The sequence below is a fragment of the Otolemur garnettii genome, unplaced genomic scaffold, assembly GCF_000181295.1.
Source record: "Otolemur garnettii isolate 467f Iridium unplaced genomic scaffold, OtoGar3 scaffold00058, whole genome shotgun sequence".
NCBI lineage: Eukaryota > Metazoa > Chordata > Mammalia > Primates > Galagidae > Otolemur > Otolemur garnettii.
The window spans coordinates 2625098-2640116 of NW_003852453.1; the positions used below are offsets into that span (position 1 = coordinate 2625098).

The window sequence follows — 15019 nt, forward strand, 5'->3', positions numbered from 1 at the left end:
TGCCCAATTGATATTTCACAAAGGTGCAAAAAACAATTCAATGGAGAAAGTATAGCTTTTTCAACAAAAGATACAGGAATATTTGAACATCCAATAAAGAAAAAGAAAAAGAACTTTGATCTAAGTCTCATACCTTAAATAAAAATTAACAAAAAATAGATCATGGATTAAAATGTGAAACTATGAAAGTTCTAAGGAAAAAAAATAAGAGAAAATCTTTGGGATCTGGGATGAGACAAAGAGTTCTGCAACTTGGCACCAAAAGGACAATCCATAAACAAAAAATGACAAACTGGATCCATCAAAATTAAAAATTTTTACTCTGTTAACATGAAATGGCAACTACAAATGGGGACAAATACCTGCAATCCACATGTCTAAGGAAGGACTAGTATCTAGCATACATAAAGAACTCTCAAACCCCAACAGTAAGAAAGTCACAGTAAAAAGTAGAACAATGGGCAAAAGATATGAAGAAACATTTCATCAAAGAGAATAAACAGACGGTAATAAGCCCTTGAAAAGATATTCAACATCATTGGCCATTAGGGAAATGCAAATTAAAAGCACAATGAGAGATCACCATACACCTATCAGATTAATAGCAACACAGCAAACGCTGATGTGGATATGGAGAAATCTGATCTCTCCTGTGTTGCTGAGAATGTGAAATGGAACGGCCATTCTGGAAAACAGGTTTGCAGTTTCTCAGAAAGTCAAACATGCAAGTACTAGAGACTCAGCTATCGCACACCCGGGCATTTATCCCAAAGATAATGAAAACTTACATACAATTCCATTTATATAGCATTCTTAAAATGACAAGATGGTGGAAACGGAGAGCAGAATCGTGGTTTCCAAGATTATGGAAGGGACAGGGGTGGGAAGGAAGTGCCTATGATTATTAAAGGGCAACCCAGGAGATTCCTGTGGCACCTCAGTGTTCTGTAGCTTGATTGTATCCTCAATATCCAACTGTGATTTTGCACTTTAGTTTTGTAAGAAGCCACCATCGGGGAAAGTACACAGGGACTATCCCAGTGAATGGACGCATGCATATACAGTTAAATCAAAATAAAGTTGATTTTAAGCTGACAAATTTTAAAAGATGAATAAAAAGAAGACCATGAAGAGTTTAAAGGAAGGGGGCAGGGGACGCCACTGTTCTCTCAGCTAACTGGCTTGAGGTGGCATGGGGATAGTGTGTGTGCCCAGGGTTGCCAGCTATAACACAGGCTGGCCGGCAAACTTCAAGTTCAGATAACAATAAATAATTTTTTAGTAGCAGTATGTGTCATGGAATATTGGAGACATACTAACAAACTAATGGTCCTTTATTGAAATTCAAATGCAACTAGCCGTCCAGCATTTTTAGTTGCTAAATCGTGGGATGGGACGGGTCTGGAGCCTCCAAGGGCTGAAAGAGGCAGAGCAAAACAGGGAGAGGTAAAGAAAGACTTCAGGAGGGAGGCAGGGAGCAGGCAAAGGGATGCCAGAGGAGCAGAAAGACAGGCAGGCTGGGCGGCGCCCAGGAGGGGGCAAGGCAGGCACAAGCAGGGGAGCCTAACATCCCCAAGCTGCTGGGGTTACAGGGCTCTGCTGGCAAAGTGACCCCACGTCATTACACTATCTCTGGAGAGAGGTCAAAAGAAAGGATGCTTGATACTCAGACTGCTGTTTTGGGTGTCAGCGGCTTGGTAGCTGGATCAAGAGGGGCCCTCTAGGCACCAGAAGCATCACCCCATGAATCTCAGGCCAGCCCCTTGTATTCCGTCACAAGGATCTCGCCCCACTCCCCAGGATCTCCCTTTCCTACCAGGAAAGGACATTCACAGTGGCAGGCTCAAGCAGCCAGGTCAGTGGACAGCCACGCACCTGAGAAAAACCAGAGAGGCTCTCTGCTGCGACTCTGCTCTAGGCCGACAAGTCATCTCCCAGAGGGGACGCAGCCGACCATCTGGTTTTGCTCCGGTACACCCCCGCGACCCTCCCTTGTTTTCTGTGTGGCACCTGTCGCTATGTGACAGTCAGGGGCTCTTACTGGCTTTCTTATGGAGCATACACCTTCAGGGATTTTTAATTGGTGTGCCATGAGAAATTTTTAAAGATCATTAATTAAATTATTTTCAAAAGAAATTCAAAGTGCATTCTATATTTTTACTCTTTTTTTCTGATCAATATGATTTAAATGTGCCGTGTAAGTGTAACTATAGCTCCAAGTGTGCCATGAGAGAAAAAAGGCCAAGAAACACTGGGTCAGACGCTCCTGGTAGATTCTGCACTCCAGGATGGCAGGGACTGTCCTGCTGGCTGCGATATCCGTGCTTAGTGCCTGGCATGGGGTGGGTGTTCAAGAAAAGAAAAGACAAACTGCTGAATGAATGAAGCAGCAAGAGAAACACCAGCTTGCTCAGAGCTGCTCCTTCAGGGCCCAGCCTCTGGCGGCTTGACAAGGCAGAGGGCCAGTCTTGCCCTTCCGGGAAGCCCCTGCAGCACCCGCTGAGATGCTGAGTGCAGATATCCAGGGGGTAGGCTGCACGTCACCAAAGAGAAGCTCAGCTTGTTCTCTCTACAGAAGGATTCCATTACTGTCATTGTTACCTTTACCATTATTTTTAATGAATCCCTGCCATGGGGACCAATAATATTCATACAGTATTGGCATATACCATTCTCAAGAAGTTACAGGTAGCCAGGCAGTGTGCTCGGCACTTCTCACATATTTCACCTCATTTAATCCTCCAAACAACCCCAACAGGTGGGTGTGGCGATCCTCACCCTGTGTGTGGCCCCTCCTTGTGGAAACAGAAGGCCTCTTTCTTTTCAAGAACACCCTCCCAACTCCCATTGGTGCAGAAGCTGACTCGCAGGGAGGGCAGGCGGCATGAGTCTGACCAGAATATCTGCTCCACCTTTATGGCCGCAATTTATGAGCAGCTTTGGGACCCTGCTGAGACCGGCCAGCCTTGCTCCTAGGCCTTTGCTGTTGATGAGGGACTGCTGGTTGTCACCTGGCACCAGGGTAGCCCACCTGGGAACATGTCATCTTATACCAGGGGAGCCTGCTGGGGAAGGAAGGAAAGCAAGGCTAAGAGATCAGTGAGAGAGAATGACAATGACTTTCCTGGAGCCCCTGGATCCAGCCACGCCTGAAGCCTGCTATCCAATATATCCCTAGACTTTCCAGAACAGTAAATGCTCTTATGCACTAGCCAACATGAGGTGGGTTTCTGACTGCCATCAAGAGTCCTGCCTAAACGACTCCATGATACTAAGATGAGGGTTCTATATACAGGTGAGGAGCTGATGGAAATGAAAATATAACTTAGCCATGAAGTGACAGAGCCAGGAGCTGGAGCCCCCTGACCGCAGGGCCTGTGCACTGCGCCACTGTGCATCACAGAATGTAGAGCTCTGTGTTTTACACCAGGTGTCCTCAAACTACGGCCCGCAGAGGACATTTATCCGGCCTGCCAGGTGTTTTTGCCGCCATTGCCTGTCCTTTTAAGTTATAGTCCGGCCCTCCAATGGTCTGAGGGACGGTGAACTGGCCCCCTGTTTAAAGTCTGAGGACCCCTGTTCTACACTCTGTGTGTGTGTGTGTGTGTGTGTGCACGTGTGCATGCACGCATTCTATTTCCCATTAATACACCTACAGAAGATGGAGCAAACTGCTGGTGCTTGACAAAGATCTGTAGGATAAAAGACTTTCCAAAGGACTCTCTGTTTAGAAATTCTCCCACCAGTGACCTCCAATTCTCACTCAAGTTCATGGCTTATCGTGTGTCTTGGGGAACTCACTTCCTCACTCCCCACTGCAATTTTCCCAGGTAGATGAGCTGGGAACTGTACCAACCGTGACATCCGTGACACCAACCCGCCAGTGAGGGGCTCCCAGCTCCTTCTGCAGTCGGAAGATGAGGCCTGCCACTCTCCCTCCACTGGGCCCCAGGGATCTACAGGGAACGGAGACCCAGCTGGCATCCAAAGCCCGGTCTGAGGCTCTGACACCAACTGGGTTCTCAGGCAGAGGAGGCCACATTCTGGGGCCGCCACTGGCCACAGGACCCTCACTATCTGTCACTACTCCTATAAGTCTTAGCCAGAAGCAGAAACAAAGAGAACTGTATCTTTAGCCTAGAAACACAGTCTGGTGTCTCCCCCTCAAAATGCAAAAACCCTGCAAACTTCAGACCCTCCAACTCCTGTTATCACACCTCTTTCCCAGACTGGAACCTGGAATGCCGTGTCCTCACTGCTGGTCTCCCACCTGCTCTCAACTCCTTCTATCTGACGCTACCAACCCTGCTCACCCCAGAACACAAGAGACACTTGTTGCCGTGTCCAGCAGACCCTCTGTGACCTCCCTCCCAGGGCTACTCTGTGGTTTTCACCATACCCTGCAGCTGCTAGTCCAATAAACATCCCACATGGATGGCCCCACACTCCCACTCTCCCAGCACCTCCCGGAGGCCCTTGCCATCAGTGCTAAGCCCCCAAGTCCCTTCCCTGGCCCAGGCCTTTCTCTTGAGCAGCCAGGCGCCTTCTCGTGCAAGGCCAGGAGCAAACTCAAGTGCATCAGGCAAAATGGGCCATCAGGTTCAGGGGTTAAGGGAACAGACTCTGAATCACACTGCCTGAGTTCGCATCCCCAGCCTGGAGTTACTTGACATTGGACAACATCTCAGTTCCCTGAGTATAGGGGGAGATAATGATAGAACCTCCCTCGTGGGCTGTGGTAAGGGTTAAGTGGACAATGAAAGGAGGGCCTGGCCTGGTCCTCAGTAAGCTGACCTTATAGACAGCAGCAGCAGCAGCAGCTTCTCTAGTCTCTAATAGCTCTTCTTTTTGGTATGATAATATCTGCCACCTGTCACCCCAAACCTGGTCACCTGAGACCTCCCAGTCACTCTGAACTCCTCCCATACCCGCGTGGGTGCCAAATCCTGCTGGTTTTGCCTTTCTTTTTCTTTTTTTTGAGACAGAGTCTCATTATATCACCCCCAGCAGAGCTCACAGCAACCTCCAACTCTTGGGCTTAAGCAATTCTCTTGTCTCAGCCTCCCAAGTAGTTGGGACTACAGGTGCTTGCCACAATGCCTGGCTATTTTTTGTTGTTGTTGCAGTTGTCATTGTTGTTTAGCAGGCCCCAGCCGGGTTGAACCTGCCTGCCTTGGTGTATGTGGATGGCGCCCTAACTGCTGAGCTACGGGTGCCGAGCCTGGTTTTGCGTCTTAGAATGTTTGCCCAACCCATGTCCTCCTCTCCAACACCCTCATCTTCTCTCATCTCTGACCTCACCATCGTTGCTGTCTCACAATCTGTTCTGCTCCAAACTGCAGCACGTTGGTTAGTTTAGTTTTGTTTTCCTCTACAGAGTCTTACTCTATCACCCTGAGTAGAGTGCCATGGCATCATCACAGCTCACAGCAACCTCTGACTCTTGGGCTCAAGACAGCCTCCTGCTTCGATTGCCCAAGTAGCTGGGACTACAGATGCCCACCACTACCCTTGGCCAGTTTTGCTATTTTTAGTAGAGATGGGGTCTCGTTCTTGCTCAGCCTGGTCCCAAACTTCTGAGCTCAAGTGATCTACCCATCTCAGTCTCCCAGAGTGCTAGGATTATAGGCGTGAGCCACTGTGCCCAGCCCTACCAAGGATTTTAATCACATTTGCTAAACATGGGTATGATGTTACTATTAGAGAAAATCCCAAGTACAGAGAGGCCTTTATTCCTCTTTAAAAAAACATACACCATCTGGGCAACACCTGTGGCTCAAAGGAGTAGGGTGCCGGCCCCATATGCCGGAGGTGGCGGGTTCAAACCCAGCCTCGGCCAAAAACTGCAAAAAATAAATAAATAAATAAATAAATAAATAAAATATTAAAAAAAAAACATCTACAAGAGAAATTCATGAAAATGAGGAAATTTCCACTATTTCAAAATTCAGAACTGATAGATTCTCCATAGAACAAAGCGCTTGGATCAATAACAGTTTCCTCAGATGAGCCAGCGGGGCCCGAAGTCAGGAGACCGAGCCCTTTGGGTTGCTCCCCTCAGCCACAAGCACCGTGGAGGGAGTGGGGGAACAATGCCCTAGTATGGGGGTTTGACAAGGAAAAAAAAATGAAAAAGAATTAGATTATAGACTTTCTATACAGTCTTGTTATTCTGACAGGGCAGCTCCAGAACCTGAAATATGATCTCCAGGGGGAGAAGGAGACATTTTTATCACATATTAAGGTTAGACAGATGTTTGGGGTCTTGTGTTACCTGAATCAAACGCACTATTAAAAGGCCCCATTCAGCTATATATGCTCCTGGCAGAAAGGAGACAGACACCCTTTTTCTTTTCCTTTTCAGGTGGTTTTCTCCTTGGTCATATTGGAAGGGTCTGGATGTCCCTGGTGTTAGAGCGGGACGTGGATTCCCACTCCAGACCCTTCCTCTTGGACAAGCAATTTCTTCCTCTCTAAAGTGCTGCAGGCTGGGCCTTCAGCAGGGTGCCGAGTGTCCAAATGGGAACTGAGGTTGGCCTAGGTCTGCAAGGCAGCTTGAAACTTCTCCAGGCTGTGCTTCCTAAAGACTTGGAAAATAGAAAAAATCTCCCTCTCTCTCTCTCTCTTTCTCTCTCTCTCTCTCTCTCTCTCTCTCACACACACACACACACACACACACACACACACACCCTGCTCCCTGCAGGGGCAGTTCTGCCACAGTGAGGGCGCTGAGAGTGCTTTAAAGGCTGGAGCAGGAGGCAGGAGTGGCTGCCCTTCCAAGTGCCCCTCCTCCTGCATTTCTTCACCCCTGAAGGCAAAGCCCAGCCCTTGAGAGGCACCGGGAACAGGGCCACATGACCAAGAAAAGAAGGCCCCAGAATGACTAACGCCCCACGGGGACAGGCCTGGCTCTGGCCTAGCTTCCCACCAGAGAGTCCACAGCCACTTTCCAAGGACACAGAGGGCTAACATTCCCGATGAGAATCCCCAAGGACCATCCCTTCCCAGCTCTGACCCTTCTGGGGGCTCCCCTGGGGCCCCAAAGTCAGGACGTTCAGGGACTCAGAGGCTGAGTCACTCCCTTGGGACCAACCTGGGCCATAACAAGTTTGTTATCTCAAGGACAAGTTCTCATACCCCTTATCCAGCCGTCCCTACCAAAAGGGTCTGAAAGGCAAGGAGAGGGCAGGCCTCCTGGGCACACCGGCTGACGCGGGGTCTCCAGACTCATGGGCCCTGCTTCCCAGGGTGCCAGGCCATGTGCCCTAGGAGGGTAGTGTGCCTGCCTGTACACACATGGGAGGACCCCACACTCCTCCCTACAGCCGTGGGGGCAGGCCGCCTCTGGGCCTGGCTCCCCGCAGCCTCCTTTGCTCTCCTCAGGAGGCCCAGGGAGCCGAAGCAGGGACCTCCTGCAGAGCCAGTGGGGGGCAGAGCCAGGGGTGCACTGGGGGGCTGAGGGGATGGCTGCGCACAGCAGAGTCAGTACAGCAGGAGGCCACGGCACAGAGCTGTGGCTGCTCCAAATTTTCTGTGTACCTTCTGGGGGAGGGGGTGTCTAAAGCCATTTCAATAGCTGGGGGAGGCCTAGAGAAGGGGCTTCATTCTCTGTGAGGACAGGCTATTTCAAAGGAGACTCAGCTGCTGAAATGGTTTCCAAAGACCCTGTCTTTACATCAGATCCGAATCACTCCCTCCCTAGCAGTGGCAGGGAGAGGGGTGCTGGGAAAATGTTTCCAAAGAGACATGTCCCTGAGTCATCATAACTCCCAGGGTCTCCAGGCTGCAAAGCCCTACAGAGGACCCCGCTATAAAAAGGCCAGTTTACCACCCCCCAGGGGAGGCCTCCAGCTGCCTCGGTCCCTGGGGAGGCCTGCCTCAGCCCCCAAAGTGCCCAGAGTTTATGAGAAGGCCACCAAGCTGAACAGGACCACTTCTCCCCACCAAGTCCCCTTGGTGCTACTAAGGGGAACTTTTACCCCCACCAGCTCCAGGGCAGCTACTCTGGGCTCGGGCCATTTAGCAGGAGAAGTTGTCCACAGGGACAGCAGGCCCCGACAGACTTCCTGGGACTGCAGAGCCAGCCCCAAAGCAGGCCCACCGTGCCCACCTCTGTTCCACTCACACCTCCCACCATTCCCTTCCACAACCCTCCCCAAGCCACCAGTGCCTACCAGACTCACCGCAGGGGCCAAACACGAGTTCTGCCAACTCCCTTTTTGCTTCTCCCTGTGCCCCATCCTCACTGCAGGACCAGGCCAGGCAGGTCTCCATCCTCTTTCCATGAGGATCCCCCCAACACTGCAGCCAGATTAATCTTCCTAAAGCACTCAGCTCAGTGAAGGCCACACCCCGCTCCCAAACTTTCAATGGCTCCCTAGTGTTTCAGCAGAAGCCCAGCCCTCGGCTCACACATGGGCCCAAATGCCAGTCAACCCCTTCCCCTTCCATTTCCCACGACTCTAGTTAAGAGCAACCCCTTTGCCTTCTACCTGAGGACACACAACTTTCAGGATCCGCACAAAAGGCGAGGTGGAAGAGGGAAGGGAGGGGGGGAAACACCTTTGAAATCACTGCGGTCCAATTAGCCAGGCTCTCGCCCTTCAAGCTCACAAACAGGAGCATTAACACCTGCTACAAAAGCAAACATTTTTAGACGTCTTCATCTTCACCTCCGATACTCTCCTGAAAGGACTCTCGGCAGCCAGTGACTGGCAGGGTCGCTTTCCTTCTTATCCTTCAGCAGGGGGCTTCCAGACAGGGGAAATTAAAAAGCCACCAATCTCCCTGTCAAGCCCCATTCCCAGGGCCCCACCTGCTCTTCCTGACCTCCCTTCCTCTTCTCCCTCATCACCCGAGACGCTGCCAGGATGTCAGTGCCTTCAGAGGATTGGCTCTGGGTCACTGGAGGCAGGGGCTGTCCGCAGCCAATCTCCACCTCGCTGCAGGGAGAGCTGGGACCCAGGGCACCCAGACTCACCGAGCACGGCCAGGCTGCAGCCAGGTGGGGACCTCGGGACTCGGACCTGCCCTGAGAGCATCTTCACTGCAGACGGGCCTTTGGGGCAGGCGCGACCGTTCACCCTGTCATCTCAGAACTCAGGGAAGCCAAAGCAGGAGGAGTTTTTGAGCTCAGGGGTTTGAGACCAGCCTGAGCAAGAGTGAGATCCTGTCTCTACTAAAAATTAGCCAGGCATTGTAGCAGGTGCCTGCAGTCCCAGCTACTCAGGAGGCAGAGGCAAGAGATCTCTTGAGCCCAGGAGTCTGAGGTTGTGAGCTATGACGACACCACTGTACTCTACCCCAAGTGACAAAGATCTGTCTCAAAAAAAGAAGGGGCTTTACAATAGCTCTTTTTATGTAAAACACTGACAACGGCATAGACCAGAGGTTCTCAACCTTCCTAAAGCTGCGAACCTTTAATACAGTCCAAAGGGGTCTCCACCCAGAGGGTGAGATCCACTGGCAGAGATGTAGAGCAGTCAGAACTCTCGCAGGCCAACAGTGGAAGCATAAGTTCTTCCGATCTCACTGGAAATGTATTTGTCAGTATCTACTAAAAGTGATCATGGTTTATCCTGTGACCCAGAGAGTCTACTTCTCACCCTACATTACATGTATATGTATATATTTTGTATATAACATACAAAAATATATTTTTATATATTACATATATAATGTATAAATATACATGTCCGTATCCCTGTCATCCTACTGAAATCACAAACATATTCACCAAAGACCACACAAGAATGTTTCGGCACAATTTAAAACAGCTCCAAAATGGGTCCATCAGGAGCCAGACAGATAAATGATAGAACATTTATCCACCAGCCGGAAGGAATAGTCTCCAACTAGAGGCAAGAATGTGAAAAGCAAAACAAATGAGTAGGAACTGCGTGATTCCACGTGTAGAAAGCACAAGCCAGGCAAAGCCAGGCTGCAGGAGAGGGGCGCCCTTCTGTTGGTGAGGCAAGGGCTGAAGGAGGCCGACAGAGGAGACCCCCCAGATTCTGGGAATAATCTGTTTCCAGATCCAGGTGCTGGTTACACAGCTGTGTTCCGTTCCTGAGAATTCATCAAGCTGTACACTTACAAGACGTTGTTTCTGGTTGTATGCAATAAAGAATTAAAAAGAAACAGTACTCTAGGGCACGGCTACCGTGAAGATTCCTAATATCCTGAAATTTAAAAATAAATAGATAAATAAATAAAATAAGGGGTAACTGCTGTTTGGTGATGTCTATTAAGCATGTAAATGATCTGATTTAAGGTTGGTTTTAAAAAAATTCTCTCTCTCTCTTTTTTTTTTATTTTGCTGCAGTTGTCATTGTTGGTTAGCTGGCCCGGGCTGGGTTCAAACCCGCCACCTTTGGTGCATGTGGCTGGCGCCGTAACCACTGCGCTACAGGCACCGAGCCTGAAAAAGTTCTCATTTTATTGTTGCATATTTTATATGTAACCTAACGCTCAATAGGTCAAATGTTAATATACCAAAAATATGATATCTGCCTGGCGCGGTGGCTCACACCCATAATCCTAGCACCCTGGGAAGCCGAGGCAGGTGGATCGCCTGAACTCAGGAATTTGAGATGAGCCTGAGCAAGAGCAAGACCCCATCTCTAAAAATAGCTGGGTGTTGTGGTGGGCACCTGTAGTCCCAGCTCCTCAGGAGGCTGAGACAAGAGAATCACTTGAGCCTAGAGTTTGAGGTTGCTGTGAAACTCTGTCTCAAAAAATAAACCCACGAAAGTATGACATCTCAACTATAGCAGTGTGTTGTCCACAGTACAAATGACTAGAAGGAAAAAATGCCAGAACAAGAAATTCAGAAATAAAGTATGGCACAGAATCCTCAGCCCACGACTGAAACCTCCCCACTCAGACTACCGGAGTCTTGGAAAAGATGATCACATGTCCACAAAGCTCAAGGCACCAGGATTCTAGAAGCTTTCCGAGGGCCCAGCCCACCCCAAGCCAGCCCCTACCCTACAGCCTCCATGCCCATCAGAGCATCCGAACACACAGTTGTACCCTGTCTTCCAAGGGGGGCTCCCCCAGCTGCCAGGGAGACCACGTCCACCCACCCAAGGGCAGTTAAGTCTTCACGGCTTCCCCAGGTCCCTTGTGCCAAGAGTGTGAACTCTCTGGGACTTTGAAAGCTCCCCTTCTAGAAAGGCTTGCTTTTCCAAAGTCCAAACCCACTTGAAGAGGAATAGAAAAAGCTGCGAGATGACTCTGTAAGCACTCTGTTTTGACACGTGCTTGAGGAATTCACCACACCAAATGGGGGAATGTGAGCAGTTAAATCTATTCAATGTCATGACATACAAAATTGAAGCATAATTGCCCCTGAGTGCTTGACAACTGGAAAGCACTTTGTTTCAGAAATGGAGGGAAATTTATGCTGGGAAATAGAACAGACTGTCAAAAGTTTGATTGTAATGTGAGTGGAGGCGCGACAAGAGGCTGAGGGGGAAAAGTGCTCCCGCTCTGACGTTTCAACGCCCACTTGCAATGTCTAGGAAGCGGCACAGCGACTCCGTCCTTTGCCCTAAAAGCCGGTAAAATGATGACTGGAGACGCAAATCTCACGTGCCACGGAAGACATGCTCTCTTACCGATCATGTGGTTGGCAACGTGGATTTGGATCTCTCTCTCATTCTCGAAGGTCATCTGGCACTTGATGCACTGGTATGTCTTCTTCTGTTTGGGAATCAAAAGAAAGGAATTCAAGGGTCAGGAGGGACATAAAAGAAAAGCAGATGTTCCTCCTGGAGGGCCCGTGGCTCATGACTTTCCAGACGGCCCCTCACGTATGCCCCGACCACTCTCTTCCCACCTCCCACTGACCCCAGCTCCACCAACTACAATCCACAGGAGCTGTTTCTCCGCCAGATCAGGGGAAATTGCCTCAGCCCAACAGTCAACCTTTCTGGGAGCTGAGAGAGGTTGGCCTGCTTGGAAGGGTAAATCCATGTATCATCCAACCATCTATCTATATACCCATCCTTCCACCCAATCCTCCATCCTCCCATCTACCCATCTACCATCCACCCATCTACATACATACCCCCCACCCCCTCATCTATTCTTCACCTATTGATCCTTCAATCCTCCATCCTCCCATCAAACCACCCATTCATGTATCTGACATCTCATCCATTCATCTGTTTATCCATCAGTCAATCCATCCTGTCTACACAGACATCTACACACATCTACCCCCCACTCACCCATCCCTCCATCCTTCCACCCTTCCATCCATCTACCCACCCACCCACCCATCTACCTACCCATTCACTCATCCATCCCTCCACCATTCTACCCTTCTATCCATCCACCCAACCACTAACCCATCCATCTACCCACACATCCATCCATTCTCTCAATCCACCCACCCATCCCTCCATCCTTCCACCCTTCCATCCATCTACCCACCCACCCACCCATCTACCTACCCATTCACTCATCCATTCCTCCACCATTCTACCCTTCTATCAATCCACCCAACCACCCACACATCCATCTACCCACACATCCATCCATTCTCTCAATCCACCCATCCATCCATCCATCATCCACCATCCATCCAACCATCATCCACCATCCACCCTCCATCCAGTCTCTCGATCCACCCACCAATCCATCCATCCATCCTCCACCATTCATCCATTCTCTAGATCCACCCATCCATCCATCCATCATCTACCCTCCATCCAGTCTCTTGATCCACCCACCAATCCATCCATCCATCCATCATCCACCCTCCATCCAGTCTCTCGATCCACCCACCAATCCATCTATCCATCATCCACCATCCATCCAGTCTCTCGATCCACCCACCAATCCATCCATCCATCCTCCACCATCCATCCATTCTCTCGATCCACCCATCTATCTATCTTTCTAGCCATCGGACAACCTTCTCATTCATTTATCTACCCTAATCAGATAGGGACACAGTTCCTGCCAACTCTGGCACTCAAGGGTAGCCAAGGAATTCTTCATCAGCCCCAAGTGATCCTACAGCTGGTCTCCAGGCATGGGGGCTATTACCTTCTTCTGGTAAAGGCAGAAAAGAGAGATAGAAAGCTTTAAATCTTTTTAAAGATTCATTCCAAAGAGCGAACCTTACTCTCATAAGTAAATCTGAGCAGTGTGGAACCAGGCCCTGGGGACAGGGGTAGTATTTTCTGTTGGAGGAAAGGACTGTGGCTATGGAGTTTTTTGAAGGATGAGGGGTAGCGTTGGGAATCAAAGTACATATTCAAGTTTTTAGAAGACCACCTTGGCTTCTGGGATAATGAGGCTTCTCTTACAGACAGAAAGGGGGAGTAGGAAGTCAGATTTACTGGCTGAGAACCCAGGCCCAGGCCTCAGCTATGTAGCCAGATGAACCACCAGGGAACTCAACAGCCTCCACTCCCACCTTAGCTCCACCTGCACCTGCAGTTCCCTGAGTGCCTACAGGCCTTGCCTACACTGGTTCCTGGTGGACCAGGAATACCTCTCCATCCTGAGGCTTCAGTTAAGCCACCTCTTCTGAGAAGCCCTCTCTTTCCACCCCAGAATGAGTGCAGCTCCCCTCTCCGAGCTTATGCTAAAAGCACCTGGGTGATGAGCACAGTCAGTAACCTGGCTGACTGGCTTGTTTTCTCCCCTCGCTACACCCTGAGCACCCAGCAGGCCAGGGGTGTGTTTTAGCCACCTCTCAGGCAGCACCAACTGGTTTACCAAGCACACGTTGAGCACACGGGCAAAGTTGCAGCAGAATACAGGCAAAAGGGATAAATAGAACAAAGAATGAATTAAGTATCCTAGAACTTCACCACCTTTCCACAGGGCCAAGGTGAGAGCCTAATAATTATTTGATTTTTATTAGGAATTAGTGTTGATGCTAAGAAAATGTTCGTTGAACAAATAAATGAAGGAAGGAAGGATCAGCTGGAAAAGCTAGTGCTGGGCGCTGCAGGCTCCAAAGTCAAGGGCCCACTCTGACAGGACCAAGCAACCTGGGGCCTTCAGTGTGTCCTCAGGATGGGCCACAGTGCTGGGCCAGAAGCAGGCACATAGTGTGCAAAGGCCCTGGGGGAAACTGAGTGAGCTCAGGGGTGGTGGGGCAGGGATAGGGGTGGTAGGACAGGGCCAGAGTCCAGCCTCACAGGTGCTGGGAGATGCTCAGGCCCCAAGGGCACAGCAGTTCCAGAGCTCCACACCCATAAAACGGTGTCTCCACCATCAAAATCATTCATTCTGCCTCACTTGTGCCCCCACCTGCTCTTTCTGGCAAGTACGAGACGCCTTGATGCTTTAATGAGTGAACGAGTAAGTGAAGGCAAGAATGAAGCACAGCCCAGGAGGCTCCATCTCAGCCAGTAGGGTCAGCCTGGCCCCTGTGGGGAGAGAAGCAGGGAGTGTCAGGTGAGGGAAGGAAGACCATGTTCCCTCTCCAAGGATGTGCTTGGGTGGAGGTGTCTGGAGGCCACAGCTGGTCCAGACAAGCATGATCAAAGTGATATGGCTGCTCCTCTAAGGGGCAAGTGAATGGAGCTCACTGTGCTTGGGAAATAATCTCAGGGGCCTGGGGAGGACAGGAGCTACCTCCAAATGTCATCTGTCACCCCTCCTTGGCAAGAAGAGTACTGCCAAATAACTGGGCCCTTCTTCCTGGTGAAAAAGGCCCCAGCGGACTCCCGAGGGAGGGACTAGGAGAACTGTGGACCCAGACACCAACACACGCACAAGATGCAAACACAGATGTGGGAGCATCCACACTCTCACCTGCACCCCAGCTCACCACTCACACACAGACCCCCAGAGACACACCTGCAGCCCCATGCACAGAGACCTAAAAACAGGTGCATATGTGTAGCACCTCCAGGAGAGGGACACCCTCAGGGACCCACAAGGTCACACAGAAGGACACATCCAAACTTGTCTGCAGACATATACACCTTCAGCTCTCTCACTGGAACCCAGACACTTTCAGATACACCTCCAGATCTGCAAGCAGCTC

At 50.1% G+C, this 15019-nt stretch overlaps 1 protein-coding gene across 2 annotated transcripts in view; it reads right to left on the reverse strand.

Annotated features, from left to right (window-relative positions):
• ZNF423 (zinc finger protein 423) overlaps positions 1-15019 on the reverse strand; it is a 266220-nt gene that overhangs the window by 111928 nt on the left and 139273 nt on the right. For both annotated transcript variants that reach the window (XM_012806818.2, XM_003792532.2), the window contains one exon: positions 11622-11706. In XM_012806818.2, coding sequence (XP_012662272.1) covers positions 11622-11706 — 85 coding nt within the window. The remainder of the gene's footprint in view (positions 1-11621; positions 11707-15019) is intronic.